This window comes from Apus apus, chromosome 14 (assembly GCF_020740795.1).
Source record: "Apus apus isolate bApuApu2 chromosome 14, bApuApu2.pri.cur, whole genome shotgun sequence".
Classification (NCBI taxonomy): Eukaryota; Metazoa; Chordata; class Aves; order Apodiformes; family Apodidae; genus Apus; species Apus apus.
In genome coordinates, this window is record NC_067295.1 from 15,945,021 (window position 1) to 15,967,501 (window position 22,481).

Here is a 22,481-nt window from a genome sequence, read left to right on the forward strand (position 1 = left end):
GTCCCCTTGAGCCCCTGCATGTCCCCAGATGGGCACTCTGGGCCCTCTGGGGACACTGGGGGAGTGCAGCCAGGACAGGGGCTTTGCTCGGGCTGGAGATCATGTTTTCTGCATGTGGCTGCGCAGAGGATGCTCCAGCTCCCCACCAAAAGCTCCTGTGCTGTCCTGGGACACCACTTGCTGTTGCACACACACACACACACACACACACACACACAGAGACACGGTAAATTGCATCTTTTTGACAATTAGTGGCCATCATCATCCCGTTGTTCAGCCAGATGGAGCCGCCTGGTGTCTGCACAAGCAAAAGACAAGGCTGTGTCCAGCCCGGACTCTCACAGGCAGTGACATTTTCATGCTGGTAGCCCCACAGGGAGGGCTGGGGATGTTCATGGGAGCAGAGGAGGACACCAGGCTGCCCGGGGAGAGGAGCCCACAAGCTGGGAGAAGGCAGCACCACCACCAGGATCAGGTATTTCCATGGTTTAGGCAAAGTCATGTGAGATACTAAAACATCCCTGGAATTGGAGATAATTACAGCTGGTTATGGTTCAATTTAGATGCCAGAAGAAGCAACATAACACCCTCCTGTTGGATTGTTGGACTAGATGATCTTTCGAGGTCCCTTCCAACCCCTAGGATTCTATGATCCCTGGAGTTGTGCTCATTTATAACATCTCTTAGCACCCAACCAAGCAGTAAATCCAGCTACAACCACTTGCCCAGGAGACAATGATGATCTTTGGAGGTCCCTTCCAACCCCAGACTTGCTGTGATCCTGTGATTTCCTTGGAGATGTGGGGCAGCACTTTGGGTCTTTTCCTCACACTAAGCCAAGAAGCTTCACAAGACCTGTTACCACTTTCAAAATGTTGACTGTTTTGTCCAGTCTGCTGGCAACAGGACCAAGCATTTGGGAGGCTGAAGGCTGGGACAGTCAGTGTGACCAAGTTGGTTCTTTATGGCAGCAAATTCAAACCATTTAAACTGGCAAAGAGGACAGTGCACGAGCAGGAGCTGGGAGCAGGGAACAGGGATGGAGTGGTGGGAGCTGCTGGGTTCCTCGTTGGTTGGCAGCAGGTGGCAAAATCAAGGCTTGCTGGAGCCAAACAACCATGAATTAAGAGGAGAGTCCACGTCAGTTGAGGTGAGCTGGGGAGAACAGGGTTCCTCCAGCTGACCTGGCCCATTTTTGGAGAGGATAAAGTCTGGCTGATGATGGGAACAGCTGTGACAAACTGCTTTGGAAGTGCCTGGTCTGGTACCAAGCAATGTATTGATCCAGGAGAGAGCCGCCCAGTCCTGCTCTCAGCAGCCACAGCCCTCTGCCCAAACCCCGCTGCTGGTGGCCTGGAGCAGGCTGGAGACTGCTGGGACCTCAGGGCTGGAGTGCTCCGGCATGGACCTCAGCTACAGAGGGGGTTTGTTGCACCACGATTCACCCTCCACAGACACCGCGACCAAGCCCGTCCCCCTGAGCCTCTGCCCAGCCACAGGGTGTGATCTGCTCTCAGCATTCATGGAATCATGGAATGGTTTGGGTTGGAAGGGACCTTAAAGATCATCCAGTTCCAACCCCTCTGCATGGGCAGGGACACCTCCCACCAGCCCAGGTTGCTCCAAGCCCCATCCAACCTGCCCTTCAACACTGCCAGGGAAGGGGAATCCACAACCTCTCTGGGCAACCTGTTCCAGCATCTCACCACCCTCACAGGAAAGAACCTTTTCCTAATGTCCAACCTGAATCTCCCCTCTTTAAGCTTCAGACCATTGCCCCTTGTCTTCTCACTACTCACCTGTGTCAAAATCCCTACCCCAGCTTTCTTATAGGCCCCCTTCAGATAGTGGAAAGTTGCTATAAGGTCACCACGGAGCCTCCTCTTCTCCAGGCTGAACAACCCCAGCTTCCTCAGCCTGTCTTCATAAGGGAGCTGCTCCAGCCCTCTGATCATCTTTGTGGCCTTCTCTGGACATGCTGGAGGAGTTCTATGTCCTTCTTATGTTGGGAACTCCAGAGCTGGACCCAGCTCTCCAGGTGGGGTCTCACCAGAGCAGAGCAGAGGGGGAGAATCCCCTCTCAGCCAGCTGGCCATGCTGCTTTTGATGCAGCCCAGGACACCACTGGCTTTCTGGGTGCACTGGGTGGCCCATCCTGAGCACTGTAAGTGCACGTCCTCAGTTGATGGGTTTGGGGTTTTATCCACAGGTCTGTGACTAGGTAGTAATGACACCAGCTGATCCCATGGGATCTCCCTCTGGCTCCCTGTACACACACACTATGCCAAGCAGATGCTGTGCCCGTCTGCCTGGGCACAGGGACTGGCAGAGACCCTGGGCTGGCACATTCTTTGTGGCCACTCCAGCAAGAGCTGCTGTCCCTGGGCCAGGGGAGGAAAAGCCCCAAGGGGAGAAGTTCACCACTCATGCCTGCAAATAACATGCTGCAGAAAAGCCTGAACTGGACCCAAACTCACCTCCCTCTGGTCCATCTCCAGTGCCAGCAGCCAGACCATGCCTCTGTCCTTGAACCCTGCAGCTCCTGGTGTCAGCGTGGGCATGGGCTGGGCCCTGCCATGACACAGGCATCTCCTGGGGTCCGGGGGTGGCTTTCAAACAGTTTGTGACAGAGCCACAGTCCTGGAAAGGTGAACGGGAGCCCCAGGGCCAGGCTGTGTTTGTTTATTCTGGTGATGGAGCACACGACAGCGAAACAAAAGGTCAGACCCTGTTGCCCTGGGAGATGGTTTTTGAAGCTGCCTACCATCCTGCTGGGGCTGGGGTGGAGCAGCCCCAGCACTTGTCATGTCAGGTTATTTTTGTAATTTTGGCTGGTTGTAGGCCTGAAGCAGCCTCCCAGACACTGTGAGCTTTGGGGACACGCTGGTACGGGAGCAGAAGGGCCCTGGACACTCTGAGGAGCTCTCAGCCCTAGGGTTTTGAAGGCAGATCCCTGTCCCACAGCTCCTGCAGGCAGCCGGACCCCAACCTGTGTCCTTCATCCCAAAGGCCAGGCACACAGCTATTCCAAGCATCCTGAAAGGTGGGGAGAGTCTGATCCAAACTTCCTTTACCTTTGGCCCATCTGAGTAATGAACAGACACTGATTTCTTCAAGCCTGGGCCAGGTTTAAGGCTGCTTGGAGCTCATGGCTGGCAAGGGTGGACCAAGCACAGCCAGCAAGAGCTGCCAGAGAAGGAGGGCAGGCTCTGACTGGCCCCTTGCAGGCTGGTCCCAGCTCACTCTGCTTTTACTCCTGACTGTCTCTGCTTGAGCTGAACTGACACACACCACCATGAACTCCAAAGAAGGCCTTGGTCCAGCTGGGGGGAGCCAGGGTGGAGTAGCTGGGAGATGGAGAGCAGGGCAGTGCTCAGGAGTCCCAGCTGCTCTGCCTCTTCCATCATTGCACCTCAAAGCCTGGCATGGCAAAAATCACCAGTCTCCTCTCTGTGAGTGGGGAGAGCGAGGTACCCAATGCCAGGCCGTGAGCACACAGGGAGCTGGTGGAGCAGCAGTGAGACGAGCCAGGAGCCCTGATTCAAGGTGTGAGAGTGTCCCTGGCCCACCTCAGAAGCTGCATCACATGCTAAGGGTGAGGGGCAGCAGATCAGTGCCTTCACCTCTACATAAAAGCCTCAGATAGTCCCTGCAGCTGGTGACCTTGGGGCTTTTCCTCCCTCTGGCAGGAGAAGGTAATGGGACATAGCCTGATGCTGGAGCAAAGGCACCTTCTCTCTGGTCAGGAGACCAGCAGGGAATAAAAACCCATGCATATCAGCCCTTGTCTTGCTGCTTCTGGTTGTCAGCACAAGGAGCTTTTGTGTTTACCTGGACTCGAGGGCAATTGCCCGTCACTAACAACACAAGATCCCGGGCCCAGCTGCCCGGGGACAGCAGGACGGAGCCGGTGGGACCAGGGAGGGACCAGCAGCCCCTCCACGTCAGGACAGAGGTACAGGATGTGTTCAGCTGGGCTTGTGGTTACACTTGTGGTCACGCTGAGCTGTGCTGGGGACAGCATCAGGACCTGGGCTTAGACCTGTGGATGAGCAGGTCAGGCTTGGCTCAGGACACCGAGGGTCTTCTGAGGCAGCTTCGGGTGCCCCAGCGCCCAGGAAGCGAGGTGGGCAGTCCTGGGGCTTGGTGTGTGGTGGGTGACATGTCAGCTCCCTGGTTGGTGACTCAGTTTCCCTGCCTGTAAATCCAGTTTCTTGGATTTTGAACTCTGGCTCTGAAAGATGATCCCAACGAGCAGTCCTGGGGGGCAGTGGAGGGGTTGCCTCCCCCCAGCAGGACTCTGCTGCTGGAGACACACAGCACAACCACTTTGGGGAAGAAGGTGGCAAAGCTGTTCCCAAGCCCCAAAACCAGCAAAAACTGGATTCCCTCCATATTCACACTCATCTTCGCCATCAGGTGAAGCTTTTGTGGCAGCCCAGAGCACGTGATATGAGACAGTCATGGGACACAGGGTGATACAGGTGAAGCAGTGCCTTGCAAACTACTCAGAACAGCCAGCTGTGCCCATTATAATATTAATTATAAACACATTTAAAACAAAGTTAACTTCTGCCTCTCCAGGACCTTTAATGAGGCCACATTTCTCCTAACATTTCTCTTTCCAGCTCCTGGCTGTGTGCTAGGAGCCCTGCTCCAGCCCCTGGAGAGCAGAGCTGGGCTGTCACCTCTGCCATGTGGGGGACTCAGTCCTTCTGGTTTTAAAACAGAGGGAGAGTGGGCAGAAGGGAAACTGTGCTTCTCATGGTGGCTCTTGTGTCTGAAAAAACTGTGTGGGTTGAATGTGTCCTTCAGAGCAGAACCTCCCTTCTTCCTGACAAGGAAGAAGCCAAGTTTTTGGCTGTTTCAGGAGTAATTGGATGTATCTAGCTGGTGAGGGTGCTGCCCTTGGCAGAGACACAGACTGGCCAAGTGTGACCCAGGTAGGAGTGGAGGAATAGTGTCCTCAGTGTCTCAAGTGCTGGCATGGACTGAGCGTGGTTTGGAGCGATTAGACCTACAGAAAAGAGGGATAAGTGCTAAAGGTCTGAGAGAAGCCACTACTGTCAGGAACTGGAGAGGTGGAGGTCCCACTCAGTGTGCTCACACATAGGTCGCTCCTTCATACATAAATCCTCAAGCCAGATCTGGCACCAGCCAAGCTGTTGTTGAAGCTGATAGACCTTTTTGGCTGGCTCCTCCAGCTGCAGACCCAGCTTGCCAACTCCTTCATTTTTGTGCCATAGTCCTTGTTTGTCTTCATATCCTGAGCACATCGTTAACTGGCACAGCTATGACCTGGTCTCTGTTGCATCAGAGTGAATCCAGACCAGCACCTACACCTTGACCCTGGGTAGACAGCAAGCCTCTGAGTTCAGAGCATGTCCCCAAAGATGGCAGCAGGCAGGGACAGTAATGGTCCTACTGCTTCCCCTAAACAGGGACAAGAGTCTTGCCATGGACTACACTCTGGAGACCAGCCAGCAAAAGGAGAAGCTTCTGAAAACCATTTACACCCTCCAGCTGAAGTCAATCACCACGCTGCAGACAGCCAGCCCGCTGCTGAGCAGCCAGCGCGGCATGGGCATGGTGACACAGCTTCAAGTCCATGAGCTGGCTGACAAGGCCAAAAGCTTGTGTGGAGACCTGGACAACATTAAGAACCTCCTTCACTATTGCCAGGACCAGCTGGTCCGGCGAATCCCCAACCCCACTGGCAACTGCTATGGGGGAGTAAGAGGAATCCATTGCTCCCTGGATGGCTCCATCTACGTGACAGCTGAGGGTGCTCCCTGGGTCCATGTCCTCAAGAGCACAGGCCACACGCTGCAGTCCCTGCCCTGCCAGCAAACCGGGAAGGAAAGTAGCACTTTCTTGCCAGAAGATGTGACTGTGACTCGGGCAGGAATGGTGGCAGTGGCTGACATGATGAATGGAGCCATCTGGGTCTTCAACCCTCACACCAGCCTCTCCAAGGGGGAATGGACAAAGATCAGAAAGGTTGGTTCCCCCAGGGGTATTGGAGTGGACTCCATGGGCAAGATCTTGGTAGCAGACTATGCACAGGGCCAAGTCCACAGCTTTGCTCTGGACCATGCCTGCAAGGTGCTCAATGTCCACTCAGTCCCCAACCTGCAGGGACCTCGCTATGTCAGCCCAGCACCCAACGGAGGCTTCGTGGTAAGCGAGGAGTGTGGAGATGTCAAGGTCTTCATGAGCAGCCGCAAGCTCCTCTGCTCCCTCAGCAGCAAATACGGGCACCGTTTTGGCAACCCGGCTGGGGTCTGCGTGGACGTGGAGGGCAGCATCCTGGTGGCAGATGAGCAGCTCCGTACTGTCCACTTGTTCCCAGAGCACGGGGCTCCCATCTGCCTGGTGTCCGCAGGGCTGCGCCGGCCCGCCGGCGTGGCGTGCTCCTCCTTCGGGCACCTCTTTGTGGCAGACACAGGGGAGAACTGTGTCAAGGTCTTTAAGTACCGTGTGAGGGCCCCTTACAGCCACAGTAACCCTGACCCCCCGTGTGGGGACCCCAGCCTGACACCCAGGAGGGGAGTGGGGCTGGTTCCGCTGCAGCCCCACTGAGCTGTGAGCTCCACCGCTCCCATCGCCGGGCACGGTCCTCATACTGGTCTGCCTTCTCGCTCTCCAGCCTCTCCAGATGGTAGAAGCAAGGACTAGACCAGCTCTGAGTTTCTTGGGCCCATCAGAGCAGTTCAAGGACAACCAAGCTACTCAGAGCTGGCCACGCATCGGCGCTTTGGCAAACTTCTCTCTCACCCCCTGAAATCCTTGTGTGTTTCTGAAAATATAATTACTTCTCCTCCCCCACACACCACTTTTCTGTGGCTGTGGTTCCACCTTCCTGATGTCAGAGTATGACTGGAGAGGTAAGGCCAGGCTGGAGCTGGTAGCCATGGTCTTTTTGGCACGCTGGGTTTGCAGCAGACCTCAGGAGAAGGTTAAAATGAACGTGACCCATTCTGTGCTGCGTTCCTGACCTCTGCAGGGAAGGAACAACTGCTGCGTGGAGCAGACTGCATGTGGGCATGTGGGACTGTTGACACCACCCCAGATCCTGGGGTGGGAGCTGACCCTGCCATCCTGTTCTCCCCGAGAAAGGAGGCTCAGGGAGATCAGAGCCTTTATCAGGGGACAGCAGGCAGGGTGTGGTGACAGAGGGACGGGTGTTTTCCAGCCCTCTGCACAAGCCCAGTGCTGCTCAACTCCTCAGCCTCTGCCCACGTCTGAGACCCGAGTCCACTCACCACCTCTCACCCCAGACAAACCCCAAGGATGACCATCTCTCCTTCCTGGCCCTGGGACACACTCTGAAGAGGATGGACGTGCCGTGGTGCCCCCCCAGACCCTCTTCCCTGCAGGGAGAGGCAGCTGGGGGAGCAAGCCCAGCAGCAGGGAGGGAGGCCGCACGGTTTGCGGGACAGGGAATAAACCTGCCCCCTTTCCTCCCTTCACACTCCCAGGAAATCAGTCTTCCTTTACCTCATTTCCAATTTGATGGCACCCAACAGAAAACAACACCAGCCCAACCAACCCTTTTCCCCAGCAGCTGCGGGCCCTGTGCTCCCCACCTCCCCAGCAGCTCCGACCCCCTCCGGCTGCCCAGTGCCCACCCCAGTGCCCACCCCAGTGCCCACCCCAGTGCCCACCCCAGTGCCTACCCCAGCTCGTGGCACCTCACAGGCCCCAGCAGGGAAGCTCGGGGATGACAGCGTCCCCAGCCACGGGCCTCTGCCAGGCCGGGGAGCTGCTGAGATGGAGGGGGCTGCAGGACAGGGGGTCCCCTGAGGGGAGCTGAGCCCCTGGCCTCTGGGGCTGGGGGACAGGGAGGTCCCCTGGGGAGAGCTGAGCCCCTGGCCTCTGGGGATGGGGGACAGGGGGGTCCCTGAAGGGAGCTGAGCCCCTGGCTTCTGGGGGTGATGGACAGGGGGTCCCCTGGGGGGAGCTGAGCCCCTGGCGTCTGGGGCTGGGGGACAGGGGGGTCCCCTGAGGGGAGCTGAGCCCCTGGCCTCTGGGGTTGGGGGACAGGGGGGTCCCTGAGGAGAGCTGAGCCCCTGGCCTCTGGGGCTGGGGGACAGGGGGGTCCCCTGGGGAGAGCTGAGCCCCTGGCCTCTGGGGATGGGGGACAGGGGGTCCCGTGGGGAGAGCTGAGCCCCTGGCCTCTGGGGATGGGGGACAGGGGGGTCCCTGAGGGGAGCTGAGCCCCTGGCCTCTGGGGGTGGGGGACAGGGGGGTCCCCTGGGGAGAGCTGAGCCCCTGGCCTCTGGGGATGAAGGAAAGGGGGGTCCCCCGGGGAGAGCTGAGCCCTGGCCTCTGGGGTTGGGGAGCAGGGGGGTCCCCTGAGGGGAGCTGAGCCCCTGGCCTCTGGGACTGGGGGACAGGGGGGTCCCCTGGGGAGAGCTGAGCCCCTGGCTTCTGGGGATGGGGAACAGGGGGGTCCCTGAGGGGAGCTGAGCCCCTGGCTTCTGGGGTTGGGGGACAGGGGGTCCCTGAAGGGAGCTGAGCCCCTGGCCTCTGGGGGTGGGGGGCAGGGGGGTCCCCTGAGGGGAGCTGAGCCCCTGGCCTCTGGGGCTGGGGGACAGGGGGTCTCTGAGGCAGGGCGAGGCCCCGGCCCTGCCCCCGGCCGGCTGCGGGCAGGTCTGAGGGCTGGGCCCGCTCCTTATCGCCCCGCTCAGCCGGCAGCCCCGCCGCCCCGAGCCCTGCCCGGGCTGCCAGCGCCTCCGGAACCAGGCGGAGAAAGCAGCGAGGAGGGCGGGCGGAACGGCGGGAGCCCGGTACCCGGAGCCGGCCGGGCCCGCCGCGCTGCGCAACCCGGTCCCGGCGGCGTCTCCCGGCAACCGGGCCCCGGAAGCGGCCGGCGGGGCGGAGCGGGCGGTAGGAGCGGCCGGGCCGGGCCGGGGCGGCGGGGACCGGGCCCGGGGTGTCATCCCTCAGCGGCTGCTCCAGCCCGGGGGTGTCAGGCGGGACAGGGGGGGCTGGGCAGGCAGCGCGGGGCCCCGGGGGTGCTGCCCCCGGGCCGGGGGGGGGGGGGGGTGGAATGTGCCTGAGGCTGGAGCCGGGGGTGGCGGGGAGGAGGCGGCTCGTTGCTGCTGCCTCTCGTTGCTGCTGCCTCTCGTTGCTGCTGCCTCTCAGCCCCGAGAGCACCGTTAAAAGCCGCAGGGAAACTGGCCAAGCTTTGGGCTCGGCGGGGAGGGGGCCCAGCTCCTGCCCCCCTGGGGCTGCCGTGCCCGGCTGGCCTTGACTTGAGGGTCCCAGAGCCCTGGGCCAGGCTGCCCAGGGGGATGTGGAGGCTCCTTCTCTGGAGACATCCCAAACCCCCCTGGACGTGTTCCTGTGGGATCTGCTCTAGGGGATCCTGCTCTGGCAGGGGGTTGGACTAGATGGTCTTCAGAGGTCACTTCCAACCCCACCACTCTGTGACTTCTGTGTCTCCTGGCCTGGTGGCCCTAAACCTTGTGGCAAGACCTGAGGATGCTCAGGCAAGGGTTTGCCACAGGGTCAGGATGCCTGGGCAAGGCTGGTGGCAACAGGGCAGCTCGTGTGGTCACATCCAGCTCTTAACTTTTCTGTCTAAAATTCTGCAAGGAGTCGGTCCTGGGGTCCTTCCTTCACCTGTTGGTTGCATTGATGGATTTTAGGGGGTGTCCACTGTTGGTTTTGCTGTGCCTGAGATGGTTGTGTTGATGCTCTGTGGCATCTCGGGGAAAAGCTGGAGCTTTCCAGCAGCAACGGGCAGATCTGGAAGACTTGAGGCACGTTGTGAGCAGGGACTAAGTGTATTGGTGGGCTACTTCTGTTAAAATTAACAGCAGCGAAGTAATTGACTGTGATGACATTTAAAATGTCAACTTCAGATTTCAAACAGTCTGTCGAAACGAATCAAGTAGGATGCAGAACCAGGCATGGATTTGGGAATACCAGCTCTGTTGCCTGAGCTCCCAGGCCAGCTCCCTGGTTACTGCTGTGTGCTGCATTAACATCTGAAGAGTTCATTGGCTGCTTTTCAACTATGGAGATGTTTTCTAGAGCCTGAAAATTGTATCAGAGTCATCTCTGCTGTATCTGCAGCAGCCAAAGGACAGATGATGTGCTTGTGTGTGATGTGCTCAGATGACCTGAGCTGTAGCCAAAGTCATTAGCTGCATGAAAATAAGTTAATTTAAAAGCTTGGGGAAGGTATGAGGGGAGACTTAAAACTAGAGAAGATGAGGGATGAGATTGTTTCTCCTCCATGAGATGTTTTCCCAGATGACTGTGCCTATCTTTAAAGAAAATCTCAGTGAAAAATTAATGTTTGGAGGAAGAGTCAGTTGATAATTCTTCTCTGAAGTGTCCAGTGGATGGACAAACCTTTAAGAAGGACAGAGACACTGCAAGTCTCTTGTCGTGATACCCTCAAACAACTGTGACATCTCCTGAGGAAAAAGAAGTATAAAAAAATCACCTTTGGAAAGTTACCTGTCCAGTATTACTGGTGGTAGCTTTGGTCATTCAAACAGAAATACTGAAAACCCCCACTCAGATACTTATATTCTTCCTGTTTCTCTGGGTTCTTTAAATTATCCAGCTCAATGTCAGTTTTTAGAGTATTCAGCTATTGGTAGACTTCACTTTCAAGCTGTTGGTGGTGGGATATTGCTGGAATGTCATCACTCTGGCTAAATTTAAGTTGTTTTAAATCATTTCTGAGTGTATGTGCATTCCTGACGTGTCCAATCTGCTGTTTTGCCTTTCAAAGCCCCTGTATTGATATAATTTGTTTCCTTTTCCTGGGAATATGTCTGCGGGTTTTAGGGAAAAAGAATGAAAATCCCTTTTCAAACCTGCAGCCAAATTGTGGAGCAAATCTCATCGTGCGTGTTGATGTTTCTTTAACAGTCTTGAGTTAGGCAAGGAGGCAGGAGAGGCACTGAAAGGAAGACTCATTTTGGCCAGAATCCTTGGACAAACTGCAGCCTTCCTGAAAGAAAGAAAAGCAAAATGTAAGGGACAAGTTATATTTCAAACTTTTTTTAAGGGCCAGTCTAATTAATTGTGTCTATTAGGTGATTTTCACCAAGGTTTCCTGGTGTGTTTCAGGAACAACTCTTTTAGGTGGGATCTGTCTCCATCCTTGTCCTCGTGGTCTTCCAGAAAAACACACCAAAAAATACCCGAGTCTTTGCTATTTCAGTAGAAGTGAAAAATAAGCTTGGATGTCTTGTTTTTCAGTCCATTTGGGTCGAATAGTCATTAAACTTTGGTGAAAGATGATGTTTTCCAGTGGTACTGCAAGTCTTTGGTCCTTCCCACACCTGGTGTCCTGCACCCTGACAGTCTCAGGGTGTCACGTCTGCTGTTTTCCTGCCCTTCCTTTGATCCGTCTTTCCGCTTCCCTTTCTCCTTGCAATCCTTTATTTGAGGTTCTTCTGGGATCTTGCTTCCTCACACACTCTACATCTACAAGGTTATCCCTCTAGTCAAGGAAGGAGAGGTGAAAGAATCATAGAATCACAGAATCATCCTGGTTGGAGGGGACCTTGAAGATCAAGTCCAACCATAACCTAAATCCCCCAACCATAACCTAATCTACCCGCTCACTGCTTAAATCCTGTTGCTAAGCACTTTATCTACATTTCTTTTAAATACTTCCAGGGCTGGTGACTCCACCACCTCCTTGGGCAGCCTGTTCCAACCACTCTTTGGGTAAAGAAATTCTAATATCCAAGCTAAAGTCCCAAAAGGACTGGAAGTCCCAGATTTCACCATCTGTGGGGCGGCAAGGGATGGTGCTCAGCGCCCTCAGCACCTGCAGACACTGCCTGCTTCCAGCAGCTTGTTGTGAACAAACCCACTCCCCAGCCCCCTTACACCTGTTTGGGGGGAAATCTTGGTCCACGCTTTGCAGTTTTGCAGGGAAAGGGAAAATTCAGTCCCAGGAAAAAAAAACAAACACAACAAAACCAGCCCATTGCTCCTTGTAACGCATGAGCTGCGGCGCTTTTCCTGTCGGAGGAGCGAGCTGCACACCAAGGAAACTTCACCTCACTGCCTGGAGGGGCTGCCAACTCATCCATGAGCAGACATTTCCTCCTGCTGTTCTTGGCAGGGCTGTGGGGCTGGGAGCAGGTTCACCACTCGTTGCTGCTTCCCCAGCACCTCCTCCACAGAGCAGCAACTCGCCAGGTGCCGAGGTCCGCGAGCTCCATTGTCCTGTGTTAAAAAGAGAGAAAACCAAACCCACCAGGGACCTTCAATGTGGTGCATCCTCTCTACGTGTTATAAATACTCTGTGCTCCTCTTTCTGACTGAGTGGGTTCCTCACAGAGGAGCCAGCCTCGGGGCCTGTGGACTTCTCACATCTCCAGTGAAGCACTGAAGGACAGGAAAGGACAACGGGCGCCGGGTGCCGACTGTTCTGCGCCAGCGCCCTCCTCACTGCAATTATAGTTCTGTTAGAAACCTCCACCTTATTTAAAGAGACATTGTCAATTGCCTCCAAGCTCCTTTTTGGGAAAGTCTTACAAAGCCATTGAGATAATTTCTTAATGGCAGGAAAAAAAGATCATGGATAAAACCCGGTGATAAAGCAGAGATGATGCTTCTTTTTTTTAGGATCTTGTAGCCATTGAATTAAAATTGCTACATAAGCTTCAATCACTATAGTCCCTTTTGACAAAATTATTGTCTCTGTTTCCAGGTGAGGGGAGTGAGACAAAAGGAGGGGAGTGATCTGACCAAGGGTGCTCAGTGAGTTTGTTGCAGAGCACAGCTCTGGGTTCCTGGATGAGAAAGGAGGTTCTGAAATTATCTGGCTTTCTAGCATAAACCAATATTTGATTGTTGGTAATAGGAGGAGATATTTCCCGGGGCATCATGATGTGCTGCTGGGTGGTCCCTTCCCTAGGAAGTGCTCAGGCACATCCAGTGTCAGATCCAAGATCCAAGGCTGGATGGATTGCTGGTCTTGGCTGGTCTGACAGGCTGTGCTTATCAGTGTACCCTCAAGAAAGGCTGCTCCAGGCCTGGGAGAAGGGCTTTGCTGAGAAGCTCCGGGCTCACCAGCCCTCACTTCAAAGACTGCAGATGATTAGGAGCCTCCTATACACTCCTGATGTGTGTTTATCTGTTGGCTGCCACTCATGTCCTTATGTGAGTGGTTGGACTTTGACTTCTAAAACTTGGCTGGCCTCCTCACCAGTGACTTTGGTTAGCTGAAGTTGTCCTTACATTTCATCGTCATTCTCAGCTTCTGTTTCTGTATTTGCAGGGGTACCTTTCTTCAGGATCGCTGCCATGGTCCTGAAGGTCTTCTTCCCATCCTGCTGCTCCTCAGCAGAAAGTGGCATTTTGGTGGGTCGCTGGATCTCAGAGCAGAGCTCTGCTGTCATCCTTGCCGTGGTGCATTTCCCCTTCATCCCTGCCCAGGTGAAGCAGTACCTCAGTGAAGTCCAACGGGTGACTAAGGTCAATGTTTCCGTGCTTGGCTCGTGGAGCAACAGCAAACAGGAGAGAGAAGAGAGTCTGAGTGAGTTCTTGGAAGACCTTGGCACAATATTCTCCCACGAGCCATGGATTCAGATAAGCAAGGAGGGAGACAGCAAATTCTGGAGCTGTTCTACCCTTCAGAGACACTCCGACAACCCTGAGAAGGAAGAAATCATCTTAGTATACTATGACCAGCGCAAAGTCATGCTCTCCCATCTACATCCCCCTTTGGACACCAGTTCCTCCAGTGACCCCAAGACAGAGGATGCTTCAAAGCTCTCTGCCATCTTTGACACAGTTGCCAGGAGTAAGATGCTGTTTATGACCGACCGGTACGATGAGGGGCCCATCAAGCTGACCCACTGGCAGTCAGATGGTGTTGAAGCAAGTATCATTGTGGAGCTGATGAAGCAGGCCTCTGTGCCTGCCTGCATGCTGCTGGCATTCCTGCTTTCCCTCATCTCTGGGGTCTGCAGGAGCAGGTAAGTGATGAGACATCAGCCAGCTTGTGTGTTGCATGGAAATGTCTTTCATGTTCAGGCATTTGCAGGGTTCCTGCTCATCCCCTGTGGGAAACACAGTAGATACAAAATTGTTTCTTTTATCAATACCAGCCACATCCTATCTCCTGGCACTGCTGGTGGTTTTATGGACATGATGTGCCTCTTGAATATGTTTTCTGATCTCTGAGATCAGCAGTGTGTTAAAAGGCCTTTAGATGGTGCAGCAGGTGACAGTAGGTATGGATGGTGGAGCAGGGCTCTAACTGACAGGTGAATGTTCCTCCTGTGGAGCTTCTCTGAGAAGAGGACCTTGCTGGGTGGTCCCAGCTGCAGTGCAGCCCCTCTTGTGCTTTAACCCCAGCAGGCATGATCCAGCAGGTAGTCAGGCTGATGGACATTTCGTGGCTGGCAGGGAGGTGCCCTGCAGAAGGGCAGACCTGCTGCAAGGAGGGCAACAGGCCAACCAGCTGATGAGAGTCTCCGTGGTGTGAGGGGCAGAGGGAAGGGCTGCTGCTTATGCCAGTCCCACCACATCCACAGACCAACCTGGTATAAAACTGGGGTGTGTCAGGTTCCATGGGTAACAACAGGCTGCTACTGAGCTGCTCTTAAAGCTTGGGGATCTCCCTTGAATACACAAGGCTAAATGTTTCCTCAAACATGGTCACAAGGAACACTGATCTACACAAATCCTTGGTAGATGTCACAACCATGAAGCAGAACAAGATGCCTCAAATGGAATGTGTGGCAAGTGTTTGCACCAAAGAGGGGTTCTGTGCATATTTGAAGGGGAGAAGCTTCTGGGTGGAGAAACTTCTTAATGAGCCTGCCCAGAGAGGCTGTGCCAGAGAGGGGAGTGGAGCTCAGGTTCCAGGCTGCAAGGGCACACTTTGATTGATGAAATTTGGATAACAGCTACTCCTGTATTCATGGATGAATCTTTGCAAGTACAGCCTGAGGCTGTGGGGAACCGAGTCTTGTAACAGGTTTCCAGTGGTATGATGCTGTCACAGAAGATTACAGTGAAACTTGTCATGTGCAAAGATTTCCTGCAAAGTTGGATTCCACACTTTGGTACATAGAGGGAAAACTGTCCAGTTCTGGGCTATTCTGGTGGAAGAGTTTTAGGGTCAGACCCAAACCAAATATAATCAGGGACCACTGGTTCCTGGGACTCCTCTGTAGACACTGACTATGCATTCATGGTTATTAGTAGTAAGTAAGTCAATGGTTGTTACTGGGAACTAAGTCAGAACTTGGTGGTTGGTTAGAAGATTTGAAGTCAGCTCTGAAGGTCCTTTTGCTGGCTGTCCATGGACTGTGTGTGACTGCTAAGAAACAGGGTGATCCTTTTCTGCATCAGCACTTGTTCTGAAGGTCAGACTTGCCCACCTTGATCCATGCTAGGATTCAGACCAGGCTTAGAGTCAGGTTAAGCCTGAGCCTTGCAGGTCTCCAGAGGGCCCAACAGCCGGAGCATAATAACTCGGGAGCTGAAGCCTGGTCTGGCAGGCTGGGTGCAAGTAGCTGCTCCCCAGCTGATGAGGAGCTGTTCTGATCTCAGCTTTTCCTGAGCCCAGCAGGGAGGTGTTGATCCAGAGCAGCAGCCTGGCAGCCTGTACACAGCAGCAGGCAGAGTGCAAGGCTTGCTGTACAGAAACCCAGGCTGAACTTGTTCTTAACCTTGGGAGGTAGATCCAGATTGCTTTCTTCTTAGTTTATTCACCCTTAGCATCAGCATTGTGTTTACTTATCTTATGGGTGTTTTAAAACATCGGTCTTGGAGAACAGAGCCTAGTACCTGACTTTGTTACAAACCTCCTGCTTGACCTTCTAAGTTGTTTAATGTAACTTGGTTCGATTTAGCACGTGATCTGTGGTACAACCTCCTTTGTGCCAACACACACAAGGCAGGGAGGGTTCAAGATGTTCCCTGTCCTCCCAAGGATGGGTTGGAGGGGGCTTGGAGCAACCTGATCTAGTGGGAGGTGTCCCCCTTGCAGGGGGGTTGGAACTGGATGATCTTTAAGGCCCCTTCCCACCCAAGCCAGTCTGGGATTCTATGGTTCCAGTCCCCTCCTTCCTGGTCTGGGACAGGATGTCCCATAAAATCAGATCTACTAGGTTTTTGCTTCTTCAGGTCACAGGACTTTTCTTCCCCAGCTTTTTGTGATGTTGAGGGATAATCAGCTTTGAAAAGCTAAAGACAGAGGTCAGTGATGTCCCCTGAGACTGCGGAGGCTTGGGGCTTTGTTGGACATGCCCCCGTTGGGGCAGGAAAGCTCAGGGGGCAGCGCTGCCCCCCAGCCCAGCTCCAGAACCTCTCCAGGCGGCACATCCCAAACGAAGGCATCTCTGAGCACCACCTGGTGCTGAGGGGCACCCACTGCAAGTCTCGCTTCAGGGGGACCGGGCTGCTGCGTTTCCATGGTTGCTGAAGGTCTGTCTCTAGTGTGCCATGGGGGTCACCAAGATGATTTCGTGTTGAGGCAATCAGCTCTGCGGGCTTCTTTTACAAAAGGTGCGTTTACACACACCGGGACCTCTGATTCCTCATCCAGAGGGGAGTGTCTGAACCTGTGGTTTCTAGCAAGGAGCAGAAGGACAGCTGGGGGTTCTGGTTAGTGGAGCTTTAATATCTGCATGTGATGCAGATTTGGAGAGATTGCTTCTCATCTGATGCTGGTAAACTCCACTCTCACTCTTGGAAAAAAACAGTGAATTGGAAAATCAAGATTTACTGATGCAGGCTGTGCTGATTTATTGCTTAAGTGCCTCAGATTTGGAAATACCCCAAAGGTCTCCTGAAATGATGCAATGACACAAGGTGTTGTTTTTGTTTAATTTGGTTGGTTTTCCATTGCACTCCTGAAAATCATTCTGTGTGCTGAGTGGTAAACAAGTGGGAGCATTTATGGGGATGCACAGTTGGTAGGAGACCACACAGGAAATATTTTTGGCTTTCTTCCTCAGTAGTCCTAGAGCTCAGAGTTCCCGTTACACATCCTGCAACTATTACATTGAGGTTTTTGCAGTGTGTTTGTGTTTTTATTTCAATGAGTATGTTTATGGATTTACTTTCCAAAGAAGGGGTGTTAAGTGGAATAGAGGATTTCCTCTGGCTGTTAAGTGGAAAGAAAAAAGGGTAAGTTGTAGCACAGGGAAGCACAGAGTGTCTTTTGGGCCCATCCTGTCAGTTGAGGGTGTGTTTACCTGTTGGGTTCATGTGCTCGGGGAGCTCCTGGGGATGGGGCTGCTTTGGCAATCATTCCTGCTTGTGCAGGACGTTCCTCAGGGAGAAGAGAGCAGCAGTATGTCCTGTCCTCTGACCAGGGGTGTTTGGTGGGTTGGTGACCCTCAGGCTGCCTCTGGTGGTGGGAACCGTGGAGCAGCAGTGGATGGTAAGAGAGGGTGCTGGGGAGGATGGGGACACTGTCAGCCCAAGGAGGGTCCAGCACAGGGCCCCAGAGCTGTGGCTTTCTGCTCCAGCTGATGCTCTGGCAGCTCCTGGCCTGACCAGGCATTTTTCACCTGTAGGTAACTGCTCAGGTAAAGCTTTTCTCCTCCCCCTTCTTTGCCTTTTAAGTGCAATTTTCTGCTCTAGCCAACCAGAATTTGGAACCACTGGGCTAGGGTATAATTGGAAGAGAAAACTCACCTGCACGTGTGCTTGAGTGCATCTGTGAACCAGGGTCTTTGAGGTGGGTGGTCAGTGCAGTCACCCCCATGTATCCTCCCCCTGCTCAACGCTCCTTCCTTCCTCTGCTTTGGATCTCCCCTCCTGACAAGTCAGCTGAAGATCAAGGCATGTGTTTGTCTCTAAGGTGGGAGGTTGGAACGAGGAGCTGAGTAACTCGGGGGCCTCAGATGAAGGATGATTCACAGCACAGTGCATGGACTTCAGAACCAATGTGTCTGAAATTCACATGGGGAGGGAGAAGGGGGGACATCAGCACTCTGCTTTTTAAGGTGACAAACCTTGCAGGAAGGATGGGTGAAAGGGCTCAGGAGGATGGGGGCAGGAAGGGAACAGCAACCAGAGGGAAACAAGCAGGATTTTCAAAAGCTATTTGTGTAAAGTGTATAAATGGAGCCCCAGTCTGCCCATCATCCTGTGTGGTATCCAGGCCAGGCCTGGAGGCTCTCTGCTGCTGACCAGGGGGCTGAGGTCCTCAGAGGAAAGCTGGGGACAGCAGGCACACAGTGCAGGGATGTCTCCAGGCCATGCTCACTAATGATCCAAACAGCTGTACCATTTCAAAAGCAGAGCAGGATCCCGGGAATAACACTCATGTTTGGAATGAATGTCAACTGAAGGAATGTGCCAAAGTAGTGAGAGAGAGTAGGTGAAGGAAGTGACTAAAAGGGGACTTAGATTCCTGGACCTGTCATGAGAAACAGTGAAACTCTGTGAAAACAGTGAAACAACCTTCATGTGCAGGAAAGAAGGGATCCAAATTATGTCCCCCTCAGAGTTTGTTCCCCATGACAAACCTGGTGCTTTGTGTTGCAGTAGCACTACTGTGCATTCTGTGACCAGTCTGCACCCAGTGGGGCCATTTTAGATGACACAGGTCATCATTCCCTTCTTTAGGGGTTGGATGGTAATAGAAGTAACTCCCAAAAATAATTGAGCATCGTTTAGTACTTTTCTTCTGAGTCATAAATAAAAAGAGCCATGTGAACGTTTCCTCCCCTACAAGCCTAATGTGGATGTTAACATTCAAACCTAATTAACTGCTAAATGTTGTGTTATCTACATAATGCTGGTCACCCTGGGCAAGGCAGGGGAAAGAAGATAGAAATGAAGACCTTAAGAAAGGAATTCGGAAGCAATAAAGAAAAAAAAAAGAAGAAAATTAAAAAGAAAAGAGGGAGAAATGGACAGAAGCTGCAGGGAGAACCCAGCTCACCCTAGATGGAGACTTGTGATCAGTAGGAGTGGGATTTGGGAAGCAGTTGCACCATGTTGTGTTGTTGTGGGGCACACACAACTGCCTTGACTCCAGTCTCCTGGAGACTCAGAGCAGTGTGCAATCCCAGTGAGGGATCCCAAAAACCAGGCTGGAATCAGGATTGCATTCTGGCTTCCTTGGAAGAGCGAGACACTTGGTTTTACAGAATGGAAATGAGAGGTTGTCTGCTTTAGATGTCTTAATCTGGGAAGGCTGCCTTAGTTCTGCTAACCTTTAGGAGAATAGTTACCATCTGATGTTCTTTAAATGACAATATGTTGACACCATCTCTGGTTGCACAACCTGAACTTTACATGGAATGTTTTGCATAGAACAGCCTGCTCTGTGGCAAAAGCAGAACTGGACATTCCCATGGTGTTTCTGCAGGGTGCTGAAGTTCTGGCCTCTGTCTTTCTTGTGGAGCAAACTGTCCACTTGTGAGCAGCTGGGACATCGCCTGCAGCACCTCCAGGTCATCAGCAGCAACAAGAAGGCTCAAAACCAGACCCAGCTGATGAGGTATGGAGTACACATGGAATCACACATGACTTTGCTCTAGCACTGTGTCCTCTGGGGAACCTAGCCATGGATCCTGTGCCTGCACAGCACCATGGGCTCCTACTCCCTGCTAGTCTGCAGATCCCTACCCTGCAATCTGTTTATGTTAATTCTGCCTTTTCATTGAATCATCAGGGTTGGAAGGAACCTCTGGAGCTGATCTAGTCCAACCCCCCTGCTAGAGCAGGATTGCCTGGAGCACATCCAACAGGGCTGCATACAGGCAGGTTTTGATTATCTCCAGAGAAGGGAAGTCCACAGCCTTCCTGGGCAGCCTGTCCCAGGGCTCTGTCACCCTCACAGTAAAGAAGTTTTTCCTCATGTTCAGATGGAACTTCCCATGTTCCAGCTTGTGTCCAGTGCCCCTTGTCCTTTCACCAGGCACTACTTTTGCCAGATAAATGTCTTTTTCCCTGGCCTGGGAAAGACAACCATGATATTGCCCACAGAAAGCTTGTACTGCACCCACCTTAGTGCTTTGGTGCTCCCACCACCTCATTGCTCTCAGTTATGCTGCTGTTAACCAGAACCTGCCATCAGTGTTCAGTGGCACTTCTCAGAAGGGTGGAATGGTTTCAGTCCTCCCCTCTTTCGGGGAATCTTTCTTGCAGTAACCACAGACTTGAGACTCACAGAATCACAGGATCACCAAGACTGGAAAAGACCCTTAAGATCATCAAGTCCAGCCCATGACCTCACACCACCACATCTCCAGACCATGGCACTAAGTGCCACCTCCAGCCTTTCCTTGAACACCTCCAGGGATGGTGCCTCCACCACTTCCCTGGGCAGTCCATTCCAATGTCTAATCACCCTCTCTCTGAGGAAATGCTTCCTGTTATCCAACCTAAACCTCCCCTGGAGCAGCTTCAGGCCAGGCCCTCTTGTCTTGTTGCTGGTTGCCTGGAAATAGAGCCCAGTCCCCCCCTGAGCATAACCTCCCTTCAGGTAGTTGTAGAGAGTGAGAATGTCTCCCCTGAGTCTCCTCCAGGCTAACCAACCCCAGCTCACTCTGCATCAGACTTTCCCTCTAGTCCTTTCACCAGCCTTGTTGTCTCCTCTGGACCTGCTCCAGCACCTCAAGATCCTTCTTTAAGTGAGGGGCCCAGAACTGGACACAGGACTTGAGGTGAGGCCTCCCCAGTGCTGAGCACAGGGGGAGAATCACCTCCCTGCTCCTGCTGGCCACACCATTCCAGCAGCAGTAACAAAATCAGTGTAACAGAAAAAGCAAATGTGCAGCACAGTGAGTGGAACAGGGAGAGGCAGAGATCTGAGACAGGTATTGAATGCCCCATGGCCATTACCCAGCGAGTCATGTTCTCTGTGGTTCTCTGATCCTGCAGTAATAGACTCCCAGGAAACACTTTAAATAGTTTTGAAGGCCAAAAGTAGCTGGGATTGTTTAGTCTGATTTCCCGAATAACTCATGTCATGGAATTTCATTCAGAAACTCTAGCAGTGAGGGGGCAGCACCTTCTGGGTGTCTTTGTGTACCCAGAAAAACTATTTATTCCTTCAGCTGGTGGTTCAACTCAAGCATGCCTCTTGGGAAGCCCTCTGATCTCAGTGTGGATGCTCCATGGGCTGGTGCCCTTAGTATGGATGAAAGCCCCCTGAGTAGATACAACACACTTGGTGTAATGTTCCTCTTTGTAGCTTCAATCCCAGTCCTCACTCCTTACTGGGGAAGCTGGGCTAGGGTGGGAGGCTGCCTGTGCCTCCGTGTTTGGCCCCAGAAGTAGCAGCACACCAGTGAAAGTCAAAAGATCTCTATACAAATTGTCCTGGTGTCCCTGGGACATGAAAGGCACTATGAAAGTGAAGCTGAGAGTTGTTATTGAAATATTAAACCCTGTCTTTCCTCTTTCTCTAACACTGTTTCTCTTTATCCTGTGTGCAGGAAAGCCAACATCTTTGTCTCTCTGCTGATTGATGTGGCTCTGGGGATGCTGCTGATGTCCTGGCTCTACAGAAAGAACAGAATTGGTCACCTTGCTGACACCCTCATCCCTGCAGCTGATGTAAGTCTGGCCAAAGCTGTTTCTCTTTCTCCTGCTGTGGTGGGTCCTGACCAGCTCTTGCTGCCCAGGGTAGCTGTAAGGAGGCAGTGCCTCCTGCACAGGGATTTCAGACAGGGCTGTCTGAAATCATGCAGATTAGGACTCCTCAAGAACAGTGAAATCTTCAAGCCTCCTGGGGCTGCTCAAAAAGAGCACAACTCTGCTCTGCATGTGCAGTGAATAGTGAATTGGATGTTTGCTGGGGGGCTGCTCCAGCTCCTGAAGCAACAATTAAGGTTTGGAGAGAGCTCTGCAGCTGCAGGTTGAGTGGTTATTGAGCCAGAATGCTTTTATTCTAGAGACAACTGAAAATGTCCTCCAGGTGTTGGGTGCATTTGGGGGAGGAAGAAAAGAGGTGTTACCTGTGTTTAATCTGCTCCACTGCTGAAAAGTCAAACTTGATAAGGAGCTGTGCTTGTGAGGAGGAATTTCATGGGGAAATCCAGAGGTGTTAATTAGGCAGGACACAAACACCTGACATCCTGTCCAAGAGCTCTGGGGTACAGATGGTAAACTAGGAGAACTTGCCTGTGATTCTCTCCAACGTAAATCCTCTTGCCCACTGAGATCCCTCAGCATCAGCATAAATCCATGAAGAACCAGGGTGACTCATACTGTCCTGCTTTGCTGGTGGCCCATTTTAAGAGCATTTCTCCAGTGTATCTGCTCAGTGGCAGTCAGGAACAGATGATGCACTTCAGAGGCTTCAGACCAGATCACTAATGTGAAGTCAGCTCCATTTTAGAGCTTCTGTGTCTTGGGGATACATGTGCAGCCAATGTTGAGTACTGCCAAGCAGCTGCACAGCCTGATCCCTTCCCTGCCCACTCTCCTCTCATTTTTGGGAGAGAAGGTGGATCTTTCCATTGGTTTCTTTCTAGCAGCTGGAGAACTGTTCTCTTTGGCTCTTTCTCTGG

General features: G+C 53.1%; 1 protein-coding gene across 1 annotated transcript in view; it reads left to right on the top strand.

The window, feature by feature from the left end:
• Nucleotides 1-8,817: 8,817 nt before the first annotated feature.
• Nucleotides 8,818-22,481, top strand: part of PIGQ (phosphatidylinositol glycan anchor biosynthesis class Q) — a 31,783-nt gene continuing 18,119 nt past the window's right edge. Inside the window, exons 1-4 of the mRNA XM_051631933.1 lie at nt 8,818-8,892; nt 13,268-13,967; nt 19,331-19,462; nt 21,405-21,525. Coding sequence (XP_051487893.1) covers nt 13,294-13,967; nt 19,331-19,462; nt 21,405-21,525 — 927 coding nt within the window. The 5' untranslated portion in view covers nt 8,818-8,892; nt 13,268-13,293. The remainder of the gene's footprint in view (nt 8,893-13,267; nt 13,968-19,330; nt 19,463-21,404; nt 21,526-22,481) is intronic.